The following is a 21606-nucleotide window of genomic DNA, read 5'->3' on the forward strand; positions in this document are numbered from 1 at the left end:
ACATCGATTATTATCGTTTTAGACAATAACTCGAAACATCGGTTGTTTCCAGATACTCCAATGTGAGATTTTGCTTCCTTTCTCAGTTTTATATCATTGTGAATTGAATATCTGTTGGTGTGACAAAACAAGACGACTGAAGACGTCACCTCGGACCCGTCTTTCTGACATTTAAAGACTTAACGATTAATTGATTAATTTACAAAACAACTTTTAGTTGCAGCCTTATAATGTTAAACATTGGGATCAGTTTTAACATTTCCATATTTATCAGTTTTTAGAAAACAAAAGAAAGTAGAAACACATAAAATAGTTTTATATATTTATATGTGTATGTATATATGTATGTACAGTATGTATGTATGTGTGTGTGTGTGTGTATATATATATATATATATATTACATATGTTGTATCTGTACAAATTTAAAAATGGTGGTGGAATCAATATTTTTCTCAGAATATTAGAATGGATTAACTTCCTATGTGACATTAGTAAAAAAAAATCCCTCTCAGCCATGACTAACGAGTTCATGTTTTATTATTATTATTATTATATATATAAATATATTGTGTATATATATGCACACATATATATATATATATATATATATATATATATAAGAATATATATATATATATATATAGTATTAAAATGTATTAAATATTTAACTTTTGACATTTGCTTAATGATGTTCATGAAGCAGAAGACTGCTAGAAAAACTACGACTTTAGACACAGTAAAGCTCATATTTGCCAACTTTTCCCTTTAAAATGTATTTTTCATGAGCATTTAATGGCAACAGTATACTCTGTGGAGCTTTCTTTTTATACATAGGCAACCTGCACTGTTTCCTCTATAATTATACCAACAATAACAGCAACAGTATTATAATCAAAACATTGTTTTGATTTATTTTAATATAGGCGACGGTGGTTCATCTTCAATACCTCATGTTTTTTAACTGGGCTATCTTTTTTAAAGATAATTTATCCCCTGGTACCACATTTCATCAGCGCTATTGTTCCTCATTGTGTGTCTAAAGACCAGTCTTGATATCTTTTTTTAATCTCAAATACATTTTTTTGGGGGTATAATTACAGACAAACAACTTGTTAGATTTGCTAAATGTTTTATTTGCTTTTGAGACAAAAACAAAGAGCTTTTAATGATCAGCATGTGATGGTCTTCTGTTGCAGCTCTCTAGTGGTACTGCCTTCCCAGAGAGGACACCACCACGGTCAGGAACTTCTGGAAAGCTGCCTGCTTTTCACCAGTGAAGGCATCACCCAACCGACCAGCAACCACAATGGTCAGGCAGTCAGACAGGAGCTGCAACACAACAAGCATCAGAAAAAACATCAACAACATGAAAGGTTGGTCGTTTCTTGAATAATCGTTGAACATGAATAGTTTCCACAACTTTACCCTGAAGTTGTCGGGGTCCACGTGCAGTTTCTCTGAGTGCAGCACGCTCAGCTCGGCGTAGGTTTCCTTGATGTTGTCCATGTTCTTCACTCCCCGGTCCAGACCGTGGAGGATAGTTGTTCCGTGTTTAGCAACCATTGGATTTCCAATGATAGCAGAAGCGTTGTAGAGGTTTCCAAAGTTACCAAAATACCTCTGAGTCCAGGGGTAGACGACCAGACACCTGAGGAGACAAGTAAACATCAATGTTAGAGGGTTAGATTAGAAAATGAAATCTGTGTGCCAAGAAAATAAACATTTGTGATTATCTGAAACATATCGTACACAATAACAAAACATAATCCTGATCCCTAAATATAGTCAAGGGTTTCGCCAAAATGATGTCATGAGCACGCCCTTTGCAAAATTGTAAAGACTCACCTGGAAAGAGCTGCAGGGCCCACGACCTCATACTCCATGTTGGAGAAGATTTCCTGGATGGTGGCGCGCTCGAAGTCTGACCATTCAACCATTTTGACGGCTTTAGGTTTTTCTGTGCAAGTCAGTAGATCCTGTGCTCTCTGACACCAGAAGCAACTTTTAAAGCAACCCTGCTCCCCTCCCACAAGCAGGCGATTGGATGCGCAGTGGGCTGGACAAGTACTTTGTTCTGAATTTGGAACAATGATAAGAGGAGGGCGTACCTGCTCCACCTAGATTATCTCCTGAGATAGAAGAAATGCTAAGAGTCTGGCCTCAAACAATACCCCTCATGGCCCCACAGAGCCCCACAGCCACAGCCTGATATATTGACATAGATGACAAATAAAAAAAATGACAGTTTGTTTCTCGGAGACAGACAATGGAACAATAACGGCTGAATTACAGCTGAACCTGAATCCTGCACATCAGTGTGAAAAACGGCTCCCACCTCCCTGGAGGTCCCAGCATCAGCACCTTGGACAGCGATCTTTAAATTGAACTGCAGAATGTTGAATGATCACCTGAATCATTTCTTCTTTCAGTGCAGTGCAAACATTAGTTGTACTTTACTTGAACATTTTGATTTCATGCTACTTTCTACTTCTACTCCACTGCTTTTACTCCACTACGTTTATTTGATAACTTTAGTTACTTTGCAGATGTAGATTATTAACTAATAACTATATATAACTAATAACAGCTACAGAGCAGTATATAAAGTAATTAAAATTAGCCCCACTTTTACCAATGATTATTACATCAATAATTATAACCCAGTGATTAATATATATGTGTCTGAAATGGGCATGCTACTTTTACTTTTGGGACTTTAAGCATATTTTGATGCTAGTACTTATGTACTTTAATAAGATTTTGAATGCAGGACTTTTACTTGTAACAGAGTATGTTTACACTGTATTATAGCTACTTTTACTCAAGTAAAATATCTGAGTCCTTCTTCCACCACATTTAGATTGTATTTCTAAAGTATACAAATAATGCAGATGATTTGAAAAGATTGTGTCAAATTCGCAGAAGCTCCAGAGTCATCATGACAAGATTTTTTGTTTATCTCGTGGAGGCTGCACCCCAACACGCCTTGCGCAGCATATCTTGGAGGAGGTTCTGGGTGTGTCCATGCTTTGTTTCAAGTATAAAAACCTTCACTGTTTGGGCTCATCACAGCATTCAGCTACACTCATTCAACCGACAAGATGACCAGTCTCACTGCTAGGGATAAGAACACAGTCAGAGCCTTCTGGGGTAAGGTCTCTGGAAAGGCGGAGGACATCGGCACCCAAGCTGTGGCCAGGTAAATATGACCAAAAACTGATGCTCCAACATTTATTGATTAATTTATATACGCATCACTCACTCTCTTTATTCTCCCCCAGGATGCTGGTGGTGTACCCGCAGACCAAGACTTACTTCGCCCACTGGAAGGACCAGAGCCCCACCTCTCCCTCTGCGAAGAAGCACGGAATAACCGTGATGGGTGGAGTTGCAGATGCTGTGACCAAAATTGACGACCTGAAAGGAGGTCTTCTGAACCTCAGTGAGCTGCATGCCTTCACTCTGCGTGTGGACCCTGCCAACTTCAAGGTGCAGAGCCAAAGTTATTTCAATATAATAGCCTGTAATGTATATGAAGTGTTCCTCACACTTAGGGCGCTGAGGAGATAAAAACGACATATATGTAACGTGTGATTGTCTTTGTTTCACAGATTATCTCCCACTGCATCCTTGTGGTCATGGCCATCATGTTCCCCACCGATTTCACCCCTGAGGTCCACATGTCTCTGGACAAGTTCCTGGCTGCTCTGGCTCTGGCCCTGGCTGAGAAGTACCGATAAACAGCAGGAGAAGATGGTGGAGACTGCAGCATGTGCTCGCTCTGCATATAATAAATAAAAATTAATGAAAAAAAACAAAACGTTTTGGGACTTTTTTGTGATGATTTTTGTTATACAGAATATTGGTTTACATCAAAAGTCAGCTGTTGTTTAAGCCTTTTCAACAATACTCGTGGTATTACATTAGCAGCTCCCAGAACCTCCTTCGCTGCCCAGTTACCCAGAGCCGCCTCCTTTGCTGCCCAGCTAACCAGAGCCGCTTCCTTTGCTTGCCCAGCTACCCAGAGCCGCCTCCTTCGCTGCCCAGCTACCAAGAGCCTCCTCTACTGCCCAGCTACCCAGTGCCTCCTTTGCTGTCCAGCTACCCAGAACCTCCTCTGCTGCCCAGCTACCCAGAGCCGCCTCCTTTGCTGCCTAGCTACCCAGAGCTGCCTTCTTCACTGCCCAGCTTCCCAGAGCCGACTCCTTTGCTACCCAGCTACCCAGCTACCCAGAGCTGCCTCCTTCGCTACCCAGATACCCAGAGCCGCCTCCTTTGCTGCCCAGCTACCCAGAGCCTCCTTTGCTGTCCAGCTACCCAGAACCTCCTCTGCTGTCCAGCTACCCAGAACCTCCTCTGCTGCCCAGCTACCCAGAACCTCCTCTGCTGTCCAGCTACCCAGAACCTCCTCTGCTGTCCAGCTACCCAGAACCTCCTCTGCTGTCCAGCTACCCAGAACCTCCTTCACTGCCCAGCTACCCAGAGCCGCCTCCTTTGCTGCCCAGCTACCCAGAGCTGCCTTCTTCACTGCCCAGCTTCCCAGAGCCTCCTTCGCTACCCAGCTACCCAGAGCTGCCTCCTTCGCTACCCAGCTACCCAATGCCTCCTTTGCTGCCCAGCTACCAAGAGCCTCCTCCTTTGCTGCCCAGCTACCAAGAGCCTCCTCCTTTGCTGCCCAGCTACCCGATGCCTCCTTTGCTGCCCAGCTACCCGATGCCTCCTTCGCTGCCCAGCTAACCAGAGCTGCCTCCTTCACTGCCCAGCTACCCAGAGCTGCCTCCTTCACTGCCAGGTACCCGGTGCCTCCTTTGCTGCCCAGCTACCCAGAGCTGCCTCTTTCACTGCCCAGCTACCCAGAACCTCCTTCGCTACCCAGGTACCCAGAGCCTCTATATGTAGACACACGTAGGCAAAATTGTTGGTACCCTTCCGTTAAAGAAAGAAAAACCCACAATGGTCACTGAAATAACTTGAAACTGACAAAAGTAATAATAAATAAAAATTCACTGAAAATTAACTAATGAAAATGAGACATTGCTTTTGAATTATGGTTCAACAGAATCATTTTAAAAAACAAACTAATGAAACTGGCCTGGACAAAAATGATGGTACCCTTAACTCAATATTTTGTTGCACAACCTTTTGAGGCAATCACTGCAATCAAGCGATTTCTGTAACTCTCAATGAGACTTCTGCACCTGTCGACAGGTATTTAGGCCCACTCCTCGTGAGCAAACTGCTCCAGCTGTCTCAGGTTTGAAGGGTGCCTTCTCCAGACAGCATGTTTCAGCTCCTTCCACAGATGTTCAATAGGATTTAGATCCGGGCTCATAGAAGGCCACTTCAGAATAGTCTAATGTTTTGTTCTTAGCCATTCTTGGGTGTTTTTAGCTGTGTTTTGGGTCATTATCCTGTTTGAGGACCCATGACCTGCAACTGAGACCAAGCTTTCTGACACTGGGCAGCACATTTCGCTCCAGAATGCCTTGATAGTCTTGAGATTTCATTGCACCCTGCACAGATTCAAGACACCCTGTGCCAGATGCAACAAAGCAGACCCATAACATAACCGAGCCTCCTCCATGTTTCACATTAGGTACAGTGTTCTTTTCTTTGGATGCTTCATCTCTTCGTCTGTGAACATAGAGCTGATGTGACTTGCCAAAAAGCTCCAGTTTTGTCTCATCTGTCCAAAGGATATTCTCCCAGAAGCTTCGTGGCTTGTCAATATGCATTTTGGCAAATTCCAGTCTCATTTTTTTATGATTTGGTGTCCTCCTGGGTCGTCTTCCATTAAGTCCACTTTGGCTCAAACAGTGACGGATGGTGCGATCTGACACTGATGTACCTTGACCTTGGAGTTCACCTCTAATCTCTTTGGAAGTTGTTCTGGGCTCTTTGGTTACCATTCGTATTATCCGTCTCTTCAATATGTCATCAATTTTCCTCTTGCGGCCACGTCCAGGGAGGTTGGCTACAGTCCCATGGACCTTAAACTTCTGAATAATATGTGCAGCTGTAGTCACAGGAACGTCAAGCTGCTTGGAGATGGTCTTATAGCCTTTACCTTTAACATGAAGGTCTATAATGTTCTTTCTGATCTCCTGAGACAACTCTCTCCTTAGCTTTCTGTGGTCCATGTTCAGTGTGGTACACACCATGATACCAAACAGCACAGTGACTACTTTTCACCCTTTAAATAGGCAGACTGACTGATTACAAGTTTGAAGATACCTGTGATGCTAATTACAGGACACACCTTAGTTTAACATGTCCCTATGGTCACATTATTTTACATCTTTTCTAGGGCTACCATCATTTTTGTCTAGGCCAGTTTCATCAGTTTGTTTTTTAAAATGATTCTGTTGAACCACAATTCAAAAGCAACAGCTGATTTTCATTAGTTAATTTTCAGTAAATTTTTATTTATTATTACTTTTGTCAGTTTCAAGTTATTTCAGTGACCATTGTGGGTTTTTCTTTCTTTAACGGAAGGGTACCAACAATTTTGTCCAAGTGTGTATGTATATGTATACAGTTTATATATGCATATGTATATATGTGTGTGTATATGTGTATATATATATATATATATATGATATTCCATTTTTATATACATATATATATATATATATATATATATATATACAATATAATTAAACAAAGCCAATTCTCGTTATTATTTAGTAATAGAAGTAGTTGTATTGTGTTGTTTTGTTGTGATTATTAATGGAAATGATGAGTAAATAATAAGTATTTTTAAATGGTAGGTTGGACATTCAGTGATGCTGTGACCTAATAAAAAATAAAGTAATAGACTGCAGAATTAAACGGTTGCTCTCATGTTATGCATATGTATTATATTTTTTTACATTTGACCTTTAGTTCCTCTATAAACTAAAGGTCACTGTTTTTGTTTGTGTATTGTCATAATATAGAATTGTTTTTGGACATCATCATTGACAAAGAGCTTGTTAGGTTTGCTTATGATTTTATTTGGTTTTGAGACAAAAACAAAGAGCTTTTGATGATCAGCATGTGATGGTCTTCTGTTGCAGCTCTCTAGTGGTACTGCCTTCCCAGAGAGGACACCACCACGGTCAGGAACTTCTGGAAAGCTGCCTGCATCTCACCATTGAAGGCATCACCCAACCGACCAGCAACCACAATGGTCAGGCAGTCAGACAGGAGCTGCAACACAACAAGCATCAGAAAAAACATCAACAACATGAAAGGTTGGTCGTTTCTTGAATAATCGTTGAACATGAATAGTTTCCACAACTTTACCCTGAAGTTGTCGGGGTCCACGTGCAGTTTCTCTGAGTGCAGCACGCTCAGCTCGGCGTAGGTCGCTTTGATGTTGTCCATGTTCTTCACTCCCCGGTCCAGACCGTGGAGGATAGTTGTTCCGTGTTTAGCAACCATTGGATTTCCAATGATAGCAGAAGCGTTGTAGAGGTTTCCAAAGTTACCAAAATACCTCTGAGTCCAGGGGTAGACGACCAGACACCTGAGGAGACATGAACATTTGTGATTGTTGGAAACATGTTGTGTACAATAACAAAACAAAATCCTGTTCCTTAAACATAGTCAAGGCAGGTTTCGCAAAAATAATGTCTCAAGCACACCCTTTAAAAAATGTAAAGACTCACCTGGCAAGAGCTGCAGGGCCCACGACCTCATACTCCATCTTGGAGAAGATGTCCTGGATGGTGGAGCGCTCGAAGTCTGTCCATTCAACCATCTTGCCGGCTTTAGGTTTTCCTGTGCAAGTCAGTAGATCCTGTGCTCTCTGACACCAAGAAGCAACTTTTAAAGCAACCCTGCTCCCCTCCCACAAGCAGGCGATTGGTTGAGCGGTGGGCTGGACTGGATTTGCAACAATGAGATAAGAAAAGGGCGTATCTGCACCGCCTAGAGATTATCTCTGAGACATCCCCAGAGGTCCCAGCATCAGCACCTTGGACAGCGATCTCTGAATTTAAATGTTGAATGACAACCCCCATGCGATATTAAGAATATGTACACAAATCTCTATAATAACTTAAAACCGTCCTTTAAGATGTTTAGTTTTCACTGTACATTATTCCATCGGGCATTAGAAACTAAACTTAATTTAGGGGTGTGCATATTTACAACTTTTAGGCTTCTTTTTTTTAAGCTGTGTCACTCATTGTAAAATGAATGTCTTCTATAAGAGAGGGCGGTTCATGAAGTATTAATGGAACTTTTAGATTGGATTTTTCTAAAGTAGGCTATCCATACATAAATGCAGATTATTTGGAAAGATCCAGAGTCATCATGACACGATTATTTTGTTTATCTCGTGGAGGCTGCATCCCAACACGCCTTGCGCAGCATATCTTGGAGGAGGTTCTGGGTGTGTCCATGCTTTGTTTCAAGTATAAAAACCCTCAATATTTGGACTCATCACAGCATTCAGCTAAACACTCAATCAACCGACAAGATGACCAGTCTCACTGCTAAGGACAAGGACACAGTCAGAGACTTCTGGGGTAAGATTTCTGGAAAGGCGGGGGACATCGGCACCGATGCTGTGGCCAGGTAAATATGACCAAAAACTGATGCTCCAACATTTATTGATTAATTTATATACGCATCACTCACTTGCTTTTTTCCCTCCAGGATGCTGGTGGTGTACCCACAGACCAAGACTTACTTCGCCCACTGGAAGGACCAGAGCCCCAATTCTCCCTCTGCGAAGAAGCACGGGATGACTGTGATGGCTGGAGTTGCAGATGCTGTGACCAAAATTGACGACCTGAAAGGAGGTCTTCTGAACCTCAGTGAGCTGCATGCCTTCACTCTGCGTGTGGACCCTGCCAACTTCAAGGTGCAGAGCCAAAGTTATTTCAATATAATAGTCTGTAATGTATATGAAGTTTTCCTCAAGCATAGGGTGTTGAGGAGTTTCCAGACCTGCAACAAGTCCATCTGTTATTAGACCATGCATATGATGCATTCATTATAGGTGAGTGGGGAGCTAAAAAGAAAAACTATATACATGTAACATGATTGTCTTCTTTTCACAGATCCTCTCCCACTGCATCCTTGTGGTCATGGCCACCATGTTCCCCACCGAGTTCACCCCTGAGGTCCATGTGGCCATCGACAAGTTCCTGGCTGCTCTGGCTCTGGCCCTGTCTGAGAAGTACCGATAAACAGCAGGAGAAGATGGCGGAGACTGCAGCATGAGCTCACTCTGCATATAATAAATAAAAATGAATGAAAAAAAAAACAAAAAAAACGTTTTGGGGCTTTTTTGTGATGATTTTTGTTATACAGTATATTGGTTTACATCAAAAATCAGCTGTTGTTTAAGCCTGTGCAGCAATACTCGTGGTATTACATTAGCAGAATTAAAAAAAGAATTACGGGGACATAAGGTTGTTTCTTATATTTTACTAAAATAAAACTTGGTATAAACACATCAGCTTTAATGTGAAAACATAGGGTGTGTTTATATACAGTGTGTATATAATATATATATTTATATATTTATTATAATATATATATATTGTAATATAATATATTATTTTATATATAATATGCTATGTATATGTACACGTGTACACACGCACATATATGTGTATATATGTATATATATGTGTGTATATATATATATACATATATATATATATATATTCGTATACATATATATATACATATACGTATATATATATATGTATATGTATATACATATGTATATATACATATACATATGTATATGTATATACTTATATATACATATATATACATATATATATATATATATATATATATATACCTAATAAACAATAACAGAATAGACTGCAGAATGAAATGGTTGCTCTAATGTTATGCATATGTAGTATATTTGTTCCTCTATAAACTAAAGGTCACTGTTTTTGTTTGTGTATTGTCATAATATAGAATTTGTTTTGAACATCATCATTGACAAAGAGCTTGTTAGATTTGCTTGTGATTTTATTTGCTTTTGAGGGAAAAACAAAGAGCTTTTGATGATCAGCATGTGATGGTCTTCTGTTGCAGCTCTCTAGTGGTACTGCCTTCCCAGAGAGGCCACCACCACGGACAGGAACTTCTGGAAAGCTGCCTGATTTTCACCAGTGAAGGCATTACCCAACCGACCAGCAACCACAATGGTCAGGCAGTCAGACAGGAGCTGCAACACAACAAGCATCAGAAAAAACATCAACAACATGAAAGGTTGGTCGTTTCTTGAATAATCGTTGAACATGAATAGTTTCCACAACTTTACCCTGAAGTTGTCGGGGTCCACGTGCAGTTTCTCTGAGTGTGTGTGTATATATATATATATATATATATATATATCAGGATATATATATATATATATATGTATATATATATATAGGCTACTAAAAAAAATTGTGGACTAGAGCCCTCAACTTCTAGACCGACTTCATATCAAATCACCAGCAGAGGGCGCTTCAGTCGAGGATATAGACCTAAAGTAAAGCTTCAATTACAACCGTTTTTACAACTAGAGCTCTGAGACAGCGTATATTCAGACTTCAGATTTTTTCCTTTTAACATTGATTGTTTTCATTGCTGTGTTATTTCACTGATAATGCCAAATCTTTCATGTGTTTTAGATTGTTGTACTTTCTCGACTTTTGTCATATTTAGGGGTTTAAGAAAACATCGATATCGCGATATTATGTTGTGCGATACATTCTCCAGAACACTGTATCGATTTTGAATTAACCTCTTAAAACTTTCGAATAGCAATTCGATCTTTTGGAGGTTGTAGCGGCTCAGTATTAAAGATATCCATTGGTCCAGTAGTTACATAAACATGTTCAGATTTTTCATAACAAACAATTCAGTAAATGTATTTCACAGTATAAAAATACTATAAAAATATAAGTAAAATCAAATGTAAGGAAAGGAAAAGATGAATGAAAAGAAAAACAATTGGAATAAATTTGAAATTTCTAAATAATCTAGTCGTTTTTGCCAATTTAGAATTTTTGAGTTTTAAGTTTTCAATCATAGTCAAATATGTTTTTAAATCAGTATCTTTAAAAGCAAAAAAGCAGGCTATTCTTTAAGCAATATTATTTTATGGATGTAATATTTTGCTAAGATATCAATCAAATTAATTATCTAAATTTCATCTGCTGAAAAACTGTGATTGTTAAAAGTGAGTAGTAACTCAATCATTGTAAGTCTATCTTTTTCAAAATGTTTTGAGAAGTTCTTCTGTAAATCAAACCAAAAAGAAGTAACATGAAATCAAAGAAAATCACAATACCAAGAGAGACTAGTTTTACTCCAGAAGATCAATAGTTGAATAATTAAACATGTTCAGTGATCGGCTGGAGCTGCTGCCCTCCAGCAGTTCCTCTTCATAGGGAGGAGAGGACCTTGAACAGCTCCCTGTTAGTTCACCTTAAATTGGTATTAAATGAAATTCACACTGTCGCGCCAAAATAGCCCAAACGATGTGCTGATAATCGCATATAAATCACAGATCTCTAGAGATAAAGTTACGATGTGGAATGCATTTTTCAGCAAAGGGTTTACATACCCTCCTTTCTTAGAGTTACATGAAGCCAAAACCTTCTAAAATGTGTGATGTTAAAACCATTTGACCCCTATTGTAGGTTTCTAGAGACAAAGTAACGTGAATGCATCTCTTATCCCAGGCTTAAATTCACAGTAAAATCAATTTTGCCAAATAATGCACCCACCTAAGCACCTTTTCAGACACTTGATCAAACGATGTTACCAGCTGCTATTTTGGGCTGTTTTTGACTGGACAGTGTGAATTTCATACATGTAACTCACCTGGCCTGAGAAAGAAGGTGATGCAATTATCGGCAGCTAATAAAATATACCTCTGTTTAATAATGCATCCACATTGCAAAGCAGATTATATTGTTTTCAAACAGTAGCCTACTTTGCTGTATAAATCAGTAGGCTGTGCAGGTTCATTTAACTCTATACAACACCTGGCCTTATCCAGCAATGCAGTGCATCACGTTGATAGTCATGCCGTTACCTGGGAGCTGATTTTTGGATATCTCATATAGTCATAAGCCGTGGACCAAGAATATTGTAGGAGCCATTTATTTGTTTTTAGTATTTAATTGTTGTTTTACTAATAAGTAGTATTGTTTGATTTATTATTCTAGATGTTTACTTTATTTAGATTCAATTTCTGATTGTGTTTTATTCTTTAGTTTAATCATTTTCTTTTTTTAGTAGCCTATATATATATATATATATATATATATACTGTGTATATATTATATATCATTTGTGTAATTAGTATTTTGTTTTCTTTTGTTTATGAATTGGGTAAAACTGTGGGCACCTGCGGTTATATAGGTAGGTAGGCAGGTAGGACCAGCATGCACCTGGGTGAGCTTTTTTTCTTTTTTTACCAGAACAAGAAAGCCATGTTTTCTTCGTGCCTCGTTTGTTTGCTTGCTTTTTGGATAAATACCCCATCAGAAACACATACATTTTGCATACACAATGGATTATTTGGCCTGTCACACACCCATGGTGCGTCAGTGGCCTTTTTTTCCAACAAATGGCCACTACAAATATGCTTACAATATGGAAAGATGGAGCAATATAATGAGTAGGCTACAATGATGGTGGAAAGGAGATGGACGTTTGCTTTGCAAGTCCACTGGGTGGAGCTCCGATACCATTAATGGTCAAGCACGATCTCTTTAATGTGCAGTATAAGGGGCTCAATAGACAACTATGTTGAAGTTGAAAATATGTCTGTCTGTGTCTGTTATTTGTGCATTTATAAACAATGCTGATCAAACATTTAACAGCATCAGAAAGCTTTAGAAACTACATAGTGTTAGTTGTGGTATCAAAGCACCTGCTCATCATTTTGGATTTGATATTAGTTTCCAACCCAATGATTTGAATTTTCAAAAATTGTGCCAATAGCAAAATAACTGCATTGTGGTTGGCTGGGTTAAGTCACTGCCAAGTCGCTACTAACGTCATTTAGTAGTTCTTCATCAAGGCAAATGTGAGAAATCCAATAAATAAGTGGATTTCTGTTGGATAAACTTGAGTGTTTTTTCATGCATGCTTGGGCATGACAAAGTGGGCCTTGGTACAGGCGATGCACTTGAATCCTATAACAGTGTTTACAGACGAATATGTCGAGTAATATTCTTTATGATTTTTTTTTTAGATAATCTCGTAGTTATGTATTGATTCATTTCTCTGTCATACTGTATATGAAAGGTCATCGTCAGTAGGCCTGTGGGAAGACACCCAAAATTTTGAGATACCCCTACCGGAGGTAGAACAAAGCACAACAATGATTTTCATATTCTCCTAGGTCTCCCATATATGAAATGGATTCTTGTATAAAAATATTTTACTGCAAAAATGGTTAAATTGACAGATATTGTGACATAACCCATAAATAGAAAAAGCGCAAAATGAAGCCAGGCCGAATGGGAGATGGTACACCAAAGCTCATGTAATTTCATAATGCTAGCTCTGATTGATCCCAAATTTTATGTGATAATGGCCAGGGGGTTCCTCTACATGTGTGAAGAAACAGAATGTGAATATATTGATGCGTTGAGGAAATACAGTACTACAAACACATAAGTACAATAAGCGGTAGTATCAAATTTGAAGGTCTATGATGAATGTATTCATTTACTTTTAGGTAGCTTTGGCTGGGATTCTCCTAGAAACACCAATCAGGATTTTCTGGAATGGTATGACTGTGCTGAATCCAGCAATATATGATATGTAACTGTAGCAGGTATGGTCAATGGTCTACATTAAGAAATGTATCATGTGTTCCAAGCATGAAATGGGGGTAAATGGCATATCTGCAGTCAATAGATACTTATTAATACACTTCAATCAGGTAGACACACCAGTTATTAAAAGTTTTGTATCAACTTACAGGGCCAATATGTCAAATAAGGGTTTGAATAACTTTAATGAGCCACTTGGATGAAAGAAGAGAGGCCTGTTGTGAGGGATTTTGGGGGGTTAGACTTACAATATCATTTTACAAATACACTGAAAATAGATCTCTTGAAAATGATATTAGGTTGTTAAGCGTTAATAGGCCTATATGGTGGAATAGATTTTGTATTTAACCTGGTAAAGGTGAGTGGTACGTTAGACCCCTGCAGTGATGCTCGATCAACATCTGCCCATTCTGGCTGTGTGACAGAGCGTCTCCAGATGTGATCAGTCTATTGTTGTCCTTAATGCTCCGCCCTATACTTTATTGAGCCGAATCATCTGGTAGCTAGTAGTTACATAAACATGTTCAGATTTTTCATTACAAAAAATTCAGTAAATGTATTTCACAGTATAAAAATAATATAAAAATAAAATTAATTATACTACAAATCAAATGTAAGGAAAGGAAAAGATGAATGAAAAGAAAAAACAATTGGAATAAATTTGAAATGTCTAAATAATCTAATAGTTTTTGCCCCTTTAGAATTTATGAGTTTTAAGTTTTCAATCACAGTCAAATGGGTTTTTAAATCAGTATCTTTAAAAATATAAAAGGAGGCTATTCTTTTTAAGCAATATCATTTTATGGATTGTAATATTTTGCTAAGATATCAATCAAATTAATTATGTAAATTTCATATGCTGAGAAAACTGTAATTCAGTCAACTCAATCATTGTTAGTATGATATCTTTTTCAAAATGTTTTGAAGGTGGTAGCTGGTAGCTGCTGGGGGCGACCACTGTCACAGAAAAACAGGTTTTTATGAGGCATAAACAGTGGATCTGAAGCTAAATATGGAGCCATTTGTATTTGTGGAACAACCAGTGGTTCTCAGCAGTCTAATAAAGCTTTAAAGAAATTCCTCTACTGAATGCATATTAGACAGGTGCAATTTAATGAAACAGACATTAAACTACAGCTTCAACACACTGAGATATGTTGGTTGTGCTTCCGTCTGTATCAGCTGCATACTGTACTTCCCCTGTTGCTCTGAAGGGATCCACCCTTTAAAGGCCCTTTAGATAAGCGTGTAACTGGCAACAAACTTCACCACGAATGACCTTTATAGTCTTCATGTTGGTGTCATCAATAGGACTGTAGGACTGTTTACACCGTAGATTCGCCTGTTTGTCATATCTCCTCTCTAAATTACAGCATTTTGATTTTTTTTAAATAAATATTTTATTTATTATATATATTTTATTTATATATATATTTATTATATATTAATTATAATATATTCATTATTTTGGTGATTTGCTGTAAACAATGAAACTTACAAAAGTTTTAATTTCGGGAAAAGTAAAAAAAAAAAAAAGTCTGTGGATAAACAGCTGTAAAATCAGAGTTATAAATATTTTTTCGAATTTAATTACCATAATCTAAAATAAGAACAAAAAATAATTGGATTTGGCCCATATTGAAAATGATTTCGGCCTATTGAAAGATGCAACTTCAGGGTCTTGTTTACTCTCAAATCTGTAACAGCATATTGAGCTCGAACACAGGAGCCTTTATTGCTTATGGCCAATTCATTTAAACATTCATTTAAAAATGTTTAACTCTTCCTTGCCTGTTTCTTTTTTTTGTGATCAATTTGATTGATTTTAAAGATATGCATTGGAAATTATTAACTATATATATATATTGTTTTTGTCTCAAAAGCAAATAAAACATTAAGCAAATCTAACAAGTTGTTTGTCTGTAATTATACCACCAAAACATGTATTTGAGATTAAAAAAAAGATATCAAGACTGGTCTTTAGACACACAATGAGGAACAATAGCGCTGATGAAATGTGGTACCAGGGGATAAATTATCATTAAAAAAGATAGCCCAGAGGAAGAACATGAGATTAAAGATGAACCACCGTTGCCTATATTAAAATAAATCAACAAAACAATGTTTTGATTATAATACTGTTGTTGTTATTGTTGGTATAAGTATAGTGGAAACAGTTCAGGTTGCCTAAGTATAAAAAGAAAGCTCCACAGAGTGAACTGTTGTTATTAAATGCTCATGAAAAATACATTTTAAAGGGAAAAAGTTGGCAAATATCAGCTTTACTGTGTCTAAAGTCACAGTTTTTCTTGCGGTCTTCTGCTTCATGAACATCATTAAGCAAATGCCAAAAGTTATATATATATATATATATATATATATAAATGAAAATATCACGTCATAATAGTAATATTTAAATATTGAATACAAAATATTACTATAGTTTATGTTTTTGGAAATATAATAACAATAATTGTTATTGCAATTATTATTATGTTATATAAGATTTAATCTATTTAAAAAGACTCAATATTATTATTATTATTATTATTATTATTAATAATAATAATAATAATAATAATAATAATAATAACTTGGTTATATATATATAATAAATTGTAATAATAATAACAACAACAACAACAATAGCAATAATAAAGTATGCACACTCAATTTCAGTTTCATAAATGAACAGGATTTGACTTATCATTAACTTGTGGTGTGGTCTTCATGAGAAGTTTATCTCATGCTGACTCCAGCATAAATCTGGAAGCTGTCCAGCTATTCTGTATCATATCTAGGAGGTGCCCGGGCATGCCCATGCCCTGTTTCATGTATAAAAGGCCCAAATTTTTGCTGATCGCCATTGAACCAAACAATCATCAGGCAAGATGAGTCTCTCAGTCACGGACAAGGAAACAGTCAGGGATTTCTGGAATAAAGTGTCTGGCAAGGCAGAAGACATCGGCAACGATGCTCTGTGCAGGTACAAATGACTGACCTGCACCTAAAATATCTCTTCATTTTTTATTACTTATTCACTCACTCACTCACATTTCTTCCCCACAGGATGCTGGTGGTGTATCCGCAGACCAAGACTTACTTCTCCCACTGGGCGGACTTGAACCCCGGCTCTGCGCAGGTGAGGAAGCATGGATCGACTGTGATGGGTGGAATCGGAAGGGCTGTGACCAAAATCGACGACCTGAATGCTGGTCTTCTGAACATGAGTGAGCTGCATGCCTTCACTCTGCGTGTGGACCCTGCCAACTTCAAGGTATAGAGTTCAGTGATGCTGATTAGCACAGAGATAGAAGAGAAAACCAGTGACACACCAGATGTTAGTTTGGTGTTCTTTGGCCTCTTCATATTTGGTGTCATACACTCTTATGCATGATCGTTATGTTAATTCCACTATATGCTCTTTTCACAGCTCCTCTCTCACTGCATGCTTGTTGTCCTGTCCATCATGTTCCCCGTGGAGTTCACCCCTGAGGCCCATGTGTCCATGGACAAGTTCCTGGCTGCCGTGGCTCGTGCCCTGTCTGAAAAGTACAGATAAACTGTCAGCAGAGGACGGACAGCATGCATGCAGGATAAACACCCAGCCAGTCTGAATATGATAATAAAAGATCAAATGCAATCAAACTTTTTGTTTGTGTGGTGTTGAATTTCTCTCGTGCAGATATACAGATTAAAATGGTCTCAAGTTCAAGTTGGAAAAATTCAGAAGGTTTTTTTCCACACAAAGCAATTACACTGTTTATGAATCAGGGTTAAAACAGAATTTGAATATGCCAGAATGAATACAGAAGCATTTTAAAGACTTTTCACACATTAAACCGAAGAACAAGATTTTAAATAAAAACCAGTATTAATAAGAGCTTATTCCAACAACATATTGTATAAAGAGTAATCTCAATATGCCAAAAATGTAGCCTACTGTTCAGTGGCATTATGCGCTTTTGTCAAAGTTACAATGTCACAATATAAAAATAAGAAAAGTAGGCTAAAGGTCCTGCATTCAAAGTTTTTATTAGGCAGAATTATGCACTCAAATACTCGTTATGAAGAATGGCTTTCAAAATGCTATATGATGATGTATTATAATAATAAAAATAATAAATAATAATAAAACCAATAGAATATTTTTTTATTATTATTATTATTATTATTTATATTATTATTAGTAGTAGTATTGGTGCATCAATATTTAACTACTGGTGATTAATAATGTGTCATATTATTATTATTAGCTCTTCTTATATATTTGTGTATATATTTACAAGTAGATATAGTTATTTTTTATATTGTATTACCATAAATTGTAATACGCGGGGTCTCCATGCACATCTATCTATCTATCTATGCTGTGTGTTGTTTATATACTTTAGTTTTTTGTCACTTCATTAGTGCTAATAAACTAAACTCAAACTAAAGTAGTTCTGTTGGGATTTGTGCTTTCCTTGAATATTTTCATTTTTAGCCTCTCCAACAGTTCAGAGAGAAATCTTATAATGTAATAATCATACATATAATACCCTGTATAATTATTATAATACATCATAATGTAACACTTTGAAAGTGGTCATTCTACATGAGTACTTTTACTTTTGATACTTGAGTGCATTATGCTGATGATACTAATGTACTTTTATTTAAGTAAAAAAAATATACATAATAATAGGATTATAATTTAATGCATGACTTTTACTTGTCTTATTTTTACATTGTGGTATTGAAACTTTGAATGGATTTAAATACCTCCTCCACCAGTGAACATACGTAACTACACAGTGTGACAAAGGCTTTTCACCTTTGACCTTTAAACTGTGTTTAAGGGGGAAAGACACAGGCAACAACTTCTTAAATATGCTTCTTAATTATGTACGCCTTTGAGACATGACCAAAACAAAAGAGTTTGTTAGATTTGCATATTGTTTTTATTTGGTTTTGAGACAAAAACAAAGAGCTTTTGATGATCAGAATGTGATGGTCTTCTGTTGCAGCTCTCTAGTGGTACTGCCTTCCCATAGAGGCCACCACCACGTTCAGGAACTTCTGGAAAGCTGCCTGTATCTCACCAGTGAAGGCATTACCCAACCGACCAGCAACCACAATGGTAAAGCATTCAGACAGGAGCTGCAACACAACAAGCATCAGAAAAAAACATCAACAACATGAAAGGTTGGTCATTAATTGCTGATCATGAATAGTTTCCACATCTTTACCCTGAAGTTGTCGGGGTCCACGTGCAGTTTCTCTGAGTGCAGCACGCTCAGCTCGGCGTAGGTCGCCTTCATGTTGTCCATGTTCTTCACTCCCCGGTCCAGACCGTGGAGGATAGTGGTTCCGTGCTTTGCCACCATTGCATTTCCCATGATGGCAGCTGCGTTGTAGAGGTTTCCAAAGTTGCCGAAATACCTCTGAGTCCAGGGGTAGACGATCAGGCACCTGAGGAGACAAGTAAAAACATGCATAACTCACAATTTTACAATAATAATAAGTAAAAGTCATGCATTAAATTATAATTCTATTATTATGTATATTTTTTACACTTTTTTTTTTTTTTTTTTTTAAATGCCTCATGCTTTTGCATATTCATGTTAAAGGTAAACACATAAGATCAGAAAAAGATGTCTCACCTGGTGAGAGATTCAGGGCCCACCACATCATACTCCATCTTGGAGAAGATGTCCTTGATGGCTGCGCGCTCGAAGTCTGTCCACTCAACCATGTTTGCTGGCTCTAGATCTGTGTCACTAGTACTTGTGTAGGTCAGTACCAGATGCAACTTTTAAAAGAAACCATCTAACTCCTCCCAAGAGTATGTGATTAAAATCCAATCCAATCATTGGTTGGGGGTGGGGGAAGTGGGCAGGCCGAGAATTAAGGATTTGCCAAGTTGATAAGGAATCTGCAATTCTTAGATTGTGACCCCATGCTGTGGGAATAGATATAATGCTGGTCCTGTAATTACATTAAGCAACATGTCTGCCATGATCAGGAATAAAGGATATATTGCTTGTGTGCTGTCAAAAGAAGACAACAGCATGCAGTATACTAAAAATGAATTACTGTTTAAGGATGGGGTCCCATTTGATTCAATTTTCTCATGAAAATGACCAATTTTACTTTTCAAATAATTGGCTTTTACTACTCTTTTTATTCTGACTTATCTTAGATGACACACACACACACACACACACACACACACACACACACACACACACACACAGATATATATATATATATTTTTTATTTAACCTTTATTTTACCAGGTTAGTCCCATTGAGATTAAGAACCTCTTTTCCAAGGGAGACCTGGCCAAGACGGTCAGCAGCAAGAACACAAAGTTGCAGACACATTGACACAAATAGAGATAAAATACAATTCACAAACACTAAAAGCACTCAAATTTGCATTAAAAGAGAACTATCTAAAGACAAATGGGGGGACGAAAATGAACTTTTCTGGGAGTCAGCTGTACAACAAGGGGGCTAAAAACATTGGCATGCCATAGAGAGTCTGCTTCTAAATTTTAAATTTTAAAATATTTAATGATACCAGCTCTTTGATTTTAGGTCATTTTGGAGCAAATTCCAGGCTGAGTTATATATATTTATAACTAATGTTATTCAAGCTATGTAGTCTAATGTGAGGCGTTCATGGTCGTTGTGTTAAATGGATCTGTTTGCAATAAATATTAAACATAATAAATCCAGTAGAGGGCGCTCCACAGTTAATGCAACAATCTGCTCATGATGAGGATAATGTGTAGTCTGTCTTATATTATAAGACGACATTGAAACATTATCAGTCAGTGTAAAATCATGTTTGCAAAATCACAACTGATAAATGCCCCTTTGTCGACTCAATTTAGCCCATGCATTTATCAGACTGTATTATATATAGACTGTCAATAAATACTAACTAAAATGCATTTATGTATTTCATAAGCGTTTGCTTTTTGATGTCATTAATCATTCATGAGTTCAAAATATATGTCCTATATTTATGTTTTTTGTTATATAGCATCATCCCTAAATCTAAATTTTCCCTCCCACCTCACTTAAGATGTATAATGTTTATGAAAGGACCTGTGATGGATGTGCCACAGCAATGTAGCTGCACTGGGAAACATCCTGACATTAAAGTCAGGTATAATGTAGTGATCCACATTATTTCTGGGGTTTACTCTGAACAGTGGTGGAAAGCTTTGCAGATTCAGATTAATAATGCAAAATATAGTCAACAAATAAAATAAGTTATATTATTATAGAACTTAGCTCCACATTTACCAGCTCCTGCTTTAAAGTGGTGTACATTACCTGCTTATTTCCTTATTTATGTAGGTTAATTTTTAATGTTGTAGTTGGTTGTTTATTTAACACTTATTATTAAACACTTAAAGGTCCCATATTATGCTCATTTTCAGGTTCATACTTGTATTTTGTGTTTCTACTAGAACATCTTACATGCTGTTATGTTAAAAAAACAACTTTATTTTCCTCATACTGTCGGCCTTGAATATGCCTGTATTTACCCTCTGTCTGAAACGCTCCGTTTTAGCGCATTTTGACGGAATTGCGACGGAATTGCAACAGAATTGCGTTGCCTGGCAACAGCTTGGGTCCATGTTTACTTCCTGTCAGCTGATGACATTCACATACACTGCAACCAGGAAATAAACTGGGACACATTTAGAATGTTTACGTTTAAAACCGTGTCAAGGGTCTAAATATTGTATATTCGTGACATCACGAATGGGCAGAAATCCTACTAACTTTTTTACTGCCTTT

General features: G+C 37.3%; 6 protein-coding genes across 7 annotated transcripts; 3 read left to right on the plus strand and 3 right to left on the minus strand.

The window, feature by feature from the left end:
• Nucleotides 1–1120: 1120 nt before the first annotated feature.
• Nucleotides 1121–1971, minus strand: LOC119500990 (hemoglobin subunit beta-2-like). The gene is made up of 3 exons (XM_037791055.1): nucleotides 1848–1971; nucleotides 1428–1650; nucleotides 1121–1331 (listed from the first exon to the last, which is right to left on the minus strand). The coding sequence occupies exons 1-3, from the start codon at nucleotides 1937–1939 to the stop codon at nucleotides 1203–1205; spliced, it is 444 nt and encodes a 147-aa protein (XP_037646983.1). The 5' UTR covers nucleotides 1940–1971; the 3' UTR covers nucleotides 1121–1202.
• A 1088-nt stretch (nucleotides 1972–3059) lies between these two features.
• LOC119500994 (hemoglobin embryonic subunit alpha-like) lies at nucleotides 3060–3817 on the plus strand. The gene is made up of 3 exons (XM_037791059.1): nucleotides 3060–3201; nucleotides 3284–3491; nucleotides 3614–3817. Exons 1-3 carry the CDS (start codon nucleotides 3104–3106, stop codon nucleotides 3740–3742), a joined length of 435 nt encoding a protein of 144 aa, XP_037646987.1. The 5' UTR covers nucleotides 3060–3103; the 3' UTR covers nucleotides 3743–3817.
• Nucleotides 3818–6973: 3156 nt separating this feature from the next.
• LOC119500991 (hemoglobin subunit beta-2-like) lies at nucleotides 6974–7813 on the minus strand. Its single transcript, XM_037791056.1, has 3 exons — nucleotides 7655–7813; nucleotides 7290–7512; nucleotides 6974–7193 (listed from the first exon to the last, which is right to left on the minus strand). The coding sequence occupies exons 1-3, from the start codon at nucleotides 7744–7746 to the stop codon at nucleotides 7065–7067; spliced, it is 444 nt and encodes a 147-aa protein (XP_037646984.1). The 5' UTR covers nucleotides 7747–7813; the 3' UTR covers nucleotides 6974–7064.
• A 632-nt stretch (nucleotides 7814–8445) lies between these two features.
• Nucleotides 8446–9270, plus strand: LOC119500992 (hemoglobin embryonic subunit alpha-like). Its single transcript, XM_037791057.1, has 3 exons — nucleotides 8446–8567; nucleotides 8649–8856; nucleotides 9056–9270. Exons 1-3 carry the CDS (start codon nucleotides 8470–8472, stop codon nucleotides 9182–9184), a joined length of 435 nt encoding a protein of 144 aa, XP_037646985.1. The 5' UTR covers nucleotides 8446–8469; the 3' UTR covers nucleotides 9185–9270.
• Nucleotides 9271–9968: 698 nt separating this feature from the next.
• LOC119500987 (hemoglobin subunit beta-2-like) lies at nucleotides 9969–19611 on the minus strand. 2 transcript variants are annotated; one of them, XM_037791051.1, is made up of 3 exons: nucleotides 19450–19611; nucleotides 19036–19258; nucleotides 9969–10188 (listed from the first exon to the last, which is right to left on the minus strand). In XM_037791051.1, exons 1-3 carry the CDS (start codon nucleotides 19539–19541, stop codon nucleotides 10060–10062), a joined length of 444 nt encoding a protein of 147 aa, XP_037646979.1. In that variant the 5' UTR covers nucleotides 19542–19611; the 3' UTR covers nucleotides 9969–10059. The 2 variants fall into 2 exon arrangements, with proteins under 2 accessions (XP_037646979.1, XP_037646978.1); XM_037791050.1 differs by lacking the exon at nucleotides 9969–10188 and adding an exon at nucleotides 18725–18946.
• LOC119500999 (hemoglobin subunit alpha-2-like) lies at nucleotides 16629–17455 on the plus strand. Its single transcript, XM_037791068.1, has 3 exons — nucleotides 16629–16790; nucleotides 16874–17081; nucleotides 17238–17455. Exons 1-3 carry the CDS (start codon nucleotides 16696–16698, stop codon nucleotides 17364–17366), a joined length of 432 nt encoding a protein of 143 aa, XP_037646996.1. The 5' UTR covers nucleotides 16629–16695; the 3' UTR covers nucleotides 17367–17455.
• Nucleotides 19612–21606: the final 1995 nt, after the last annotated feature.

Source organism: Sebastes umbrosus, chromosome 14 (genome assembly GCF_015220745.1).
Source record: "Sebastes umbrosus isolate fSebUmb1 chromosome 14, fSebUmb1.pri, whole genome shotgun sequence".
NCBI lineage: Eukaryota > Metazoa > Chordata > Actinopteri > Perciformes > Sebastidae > Sebastes > Sebastes umbrosus.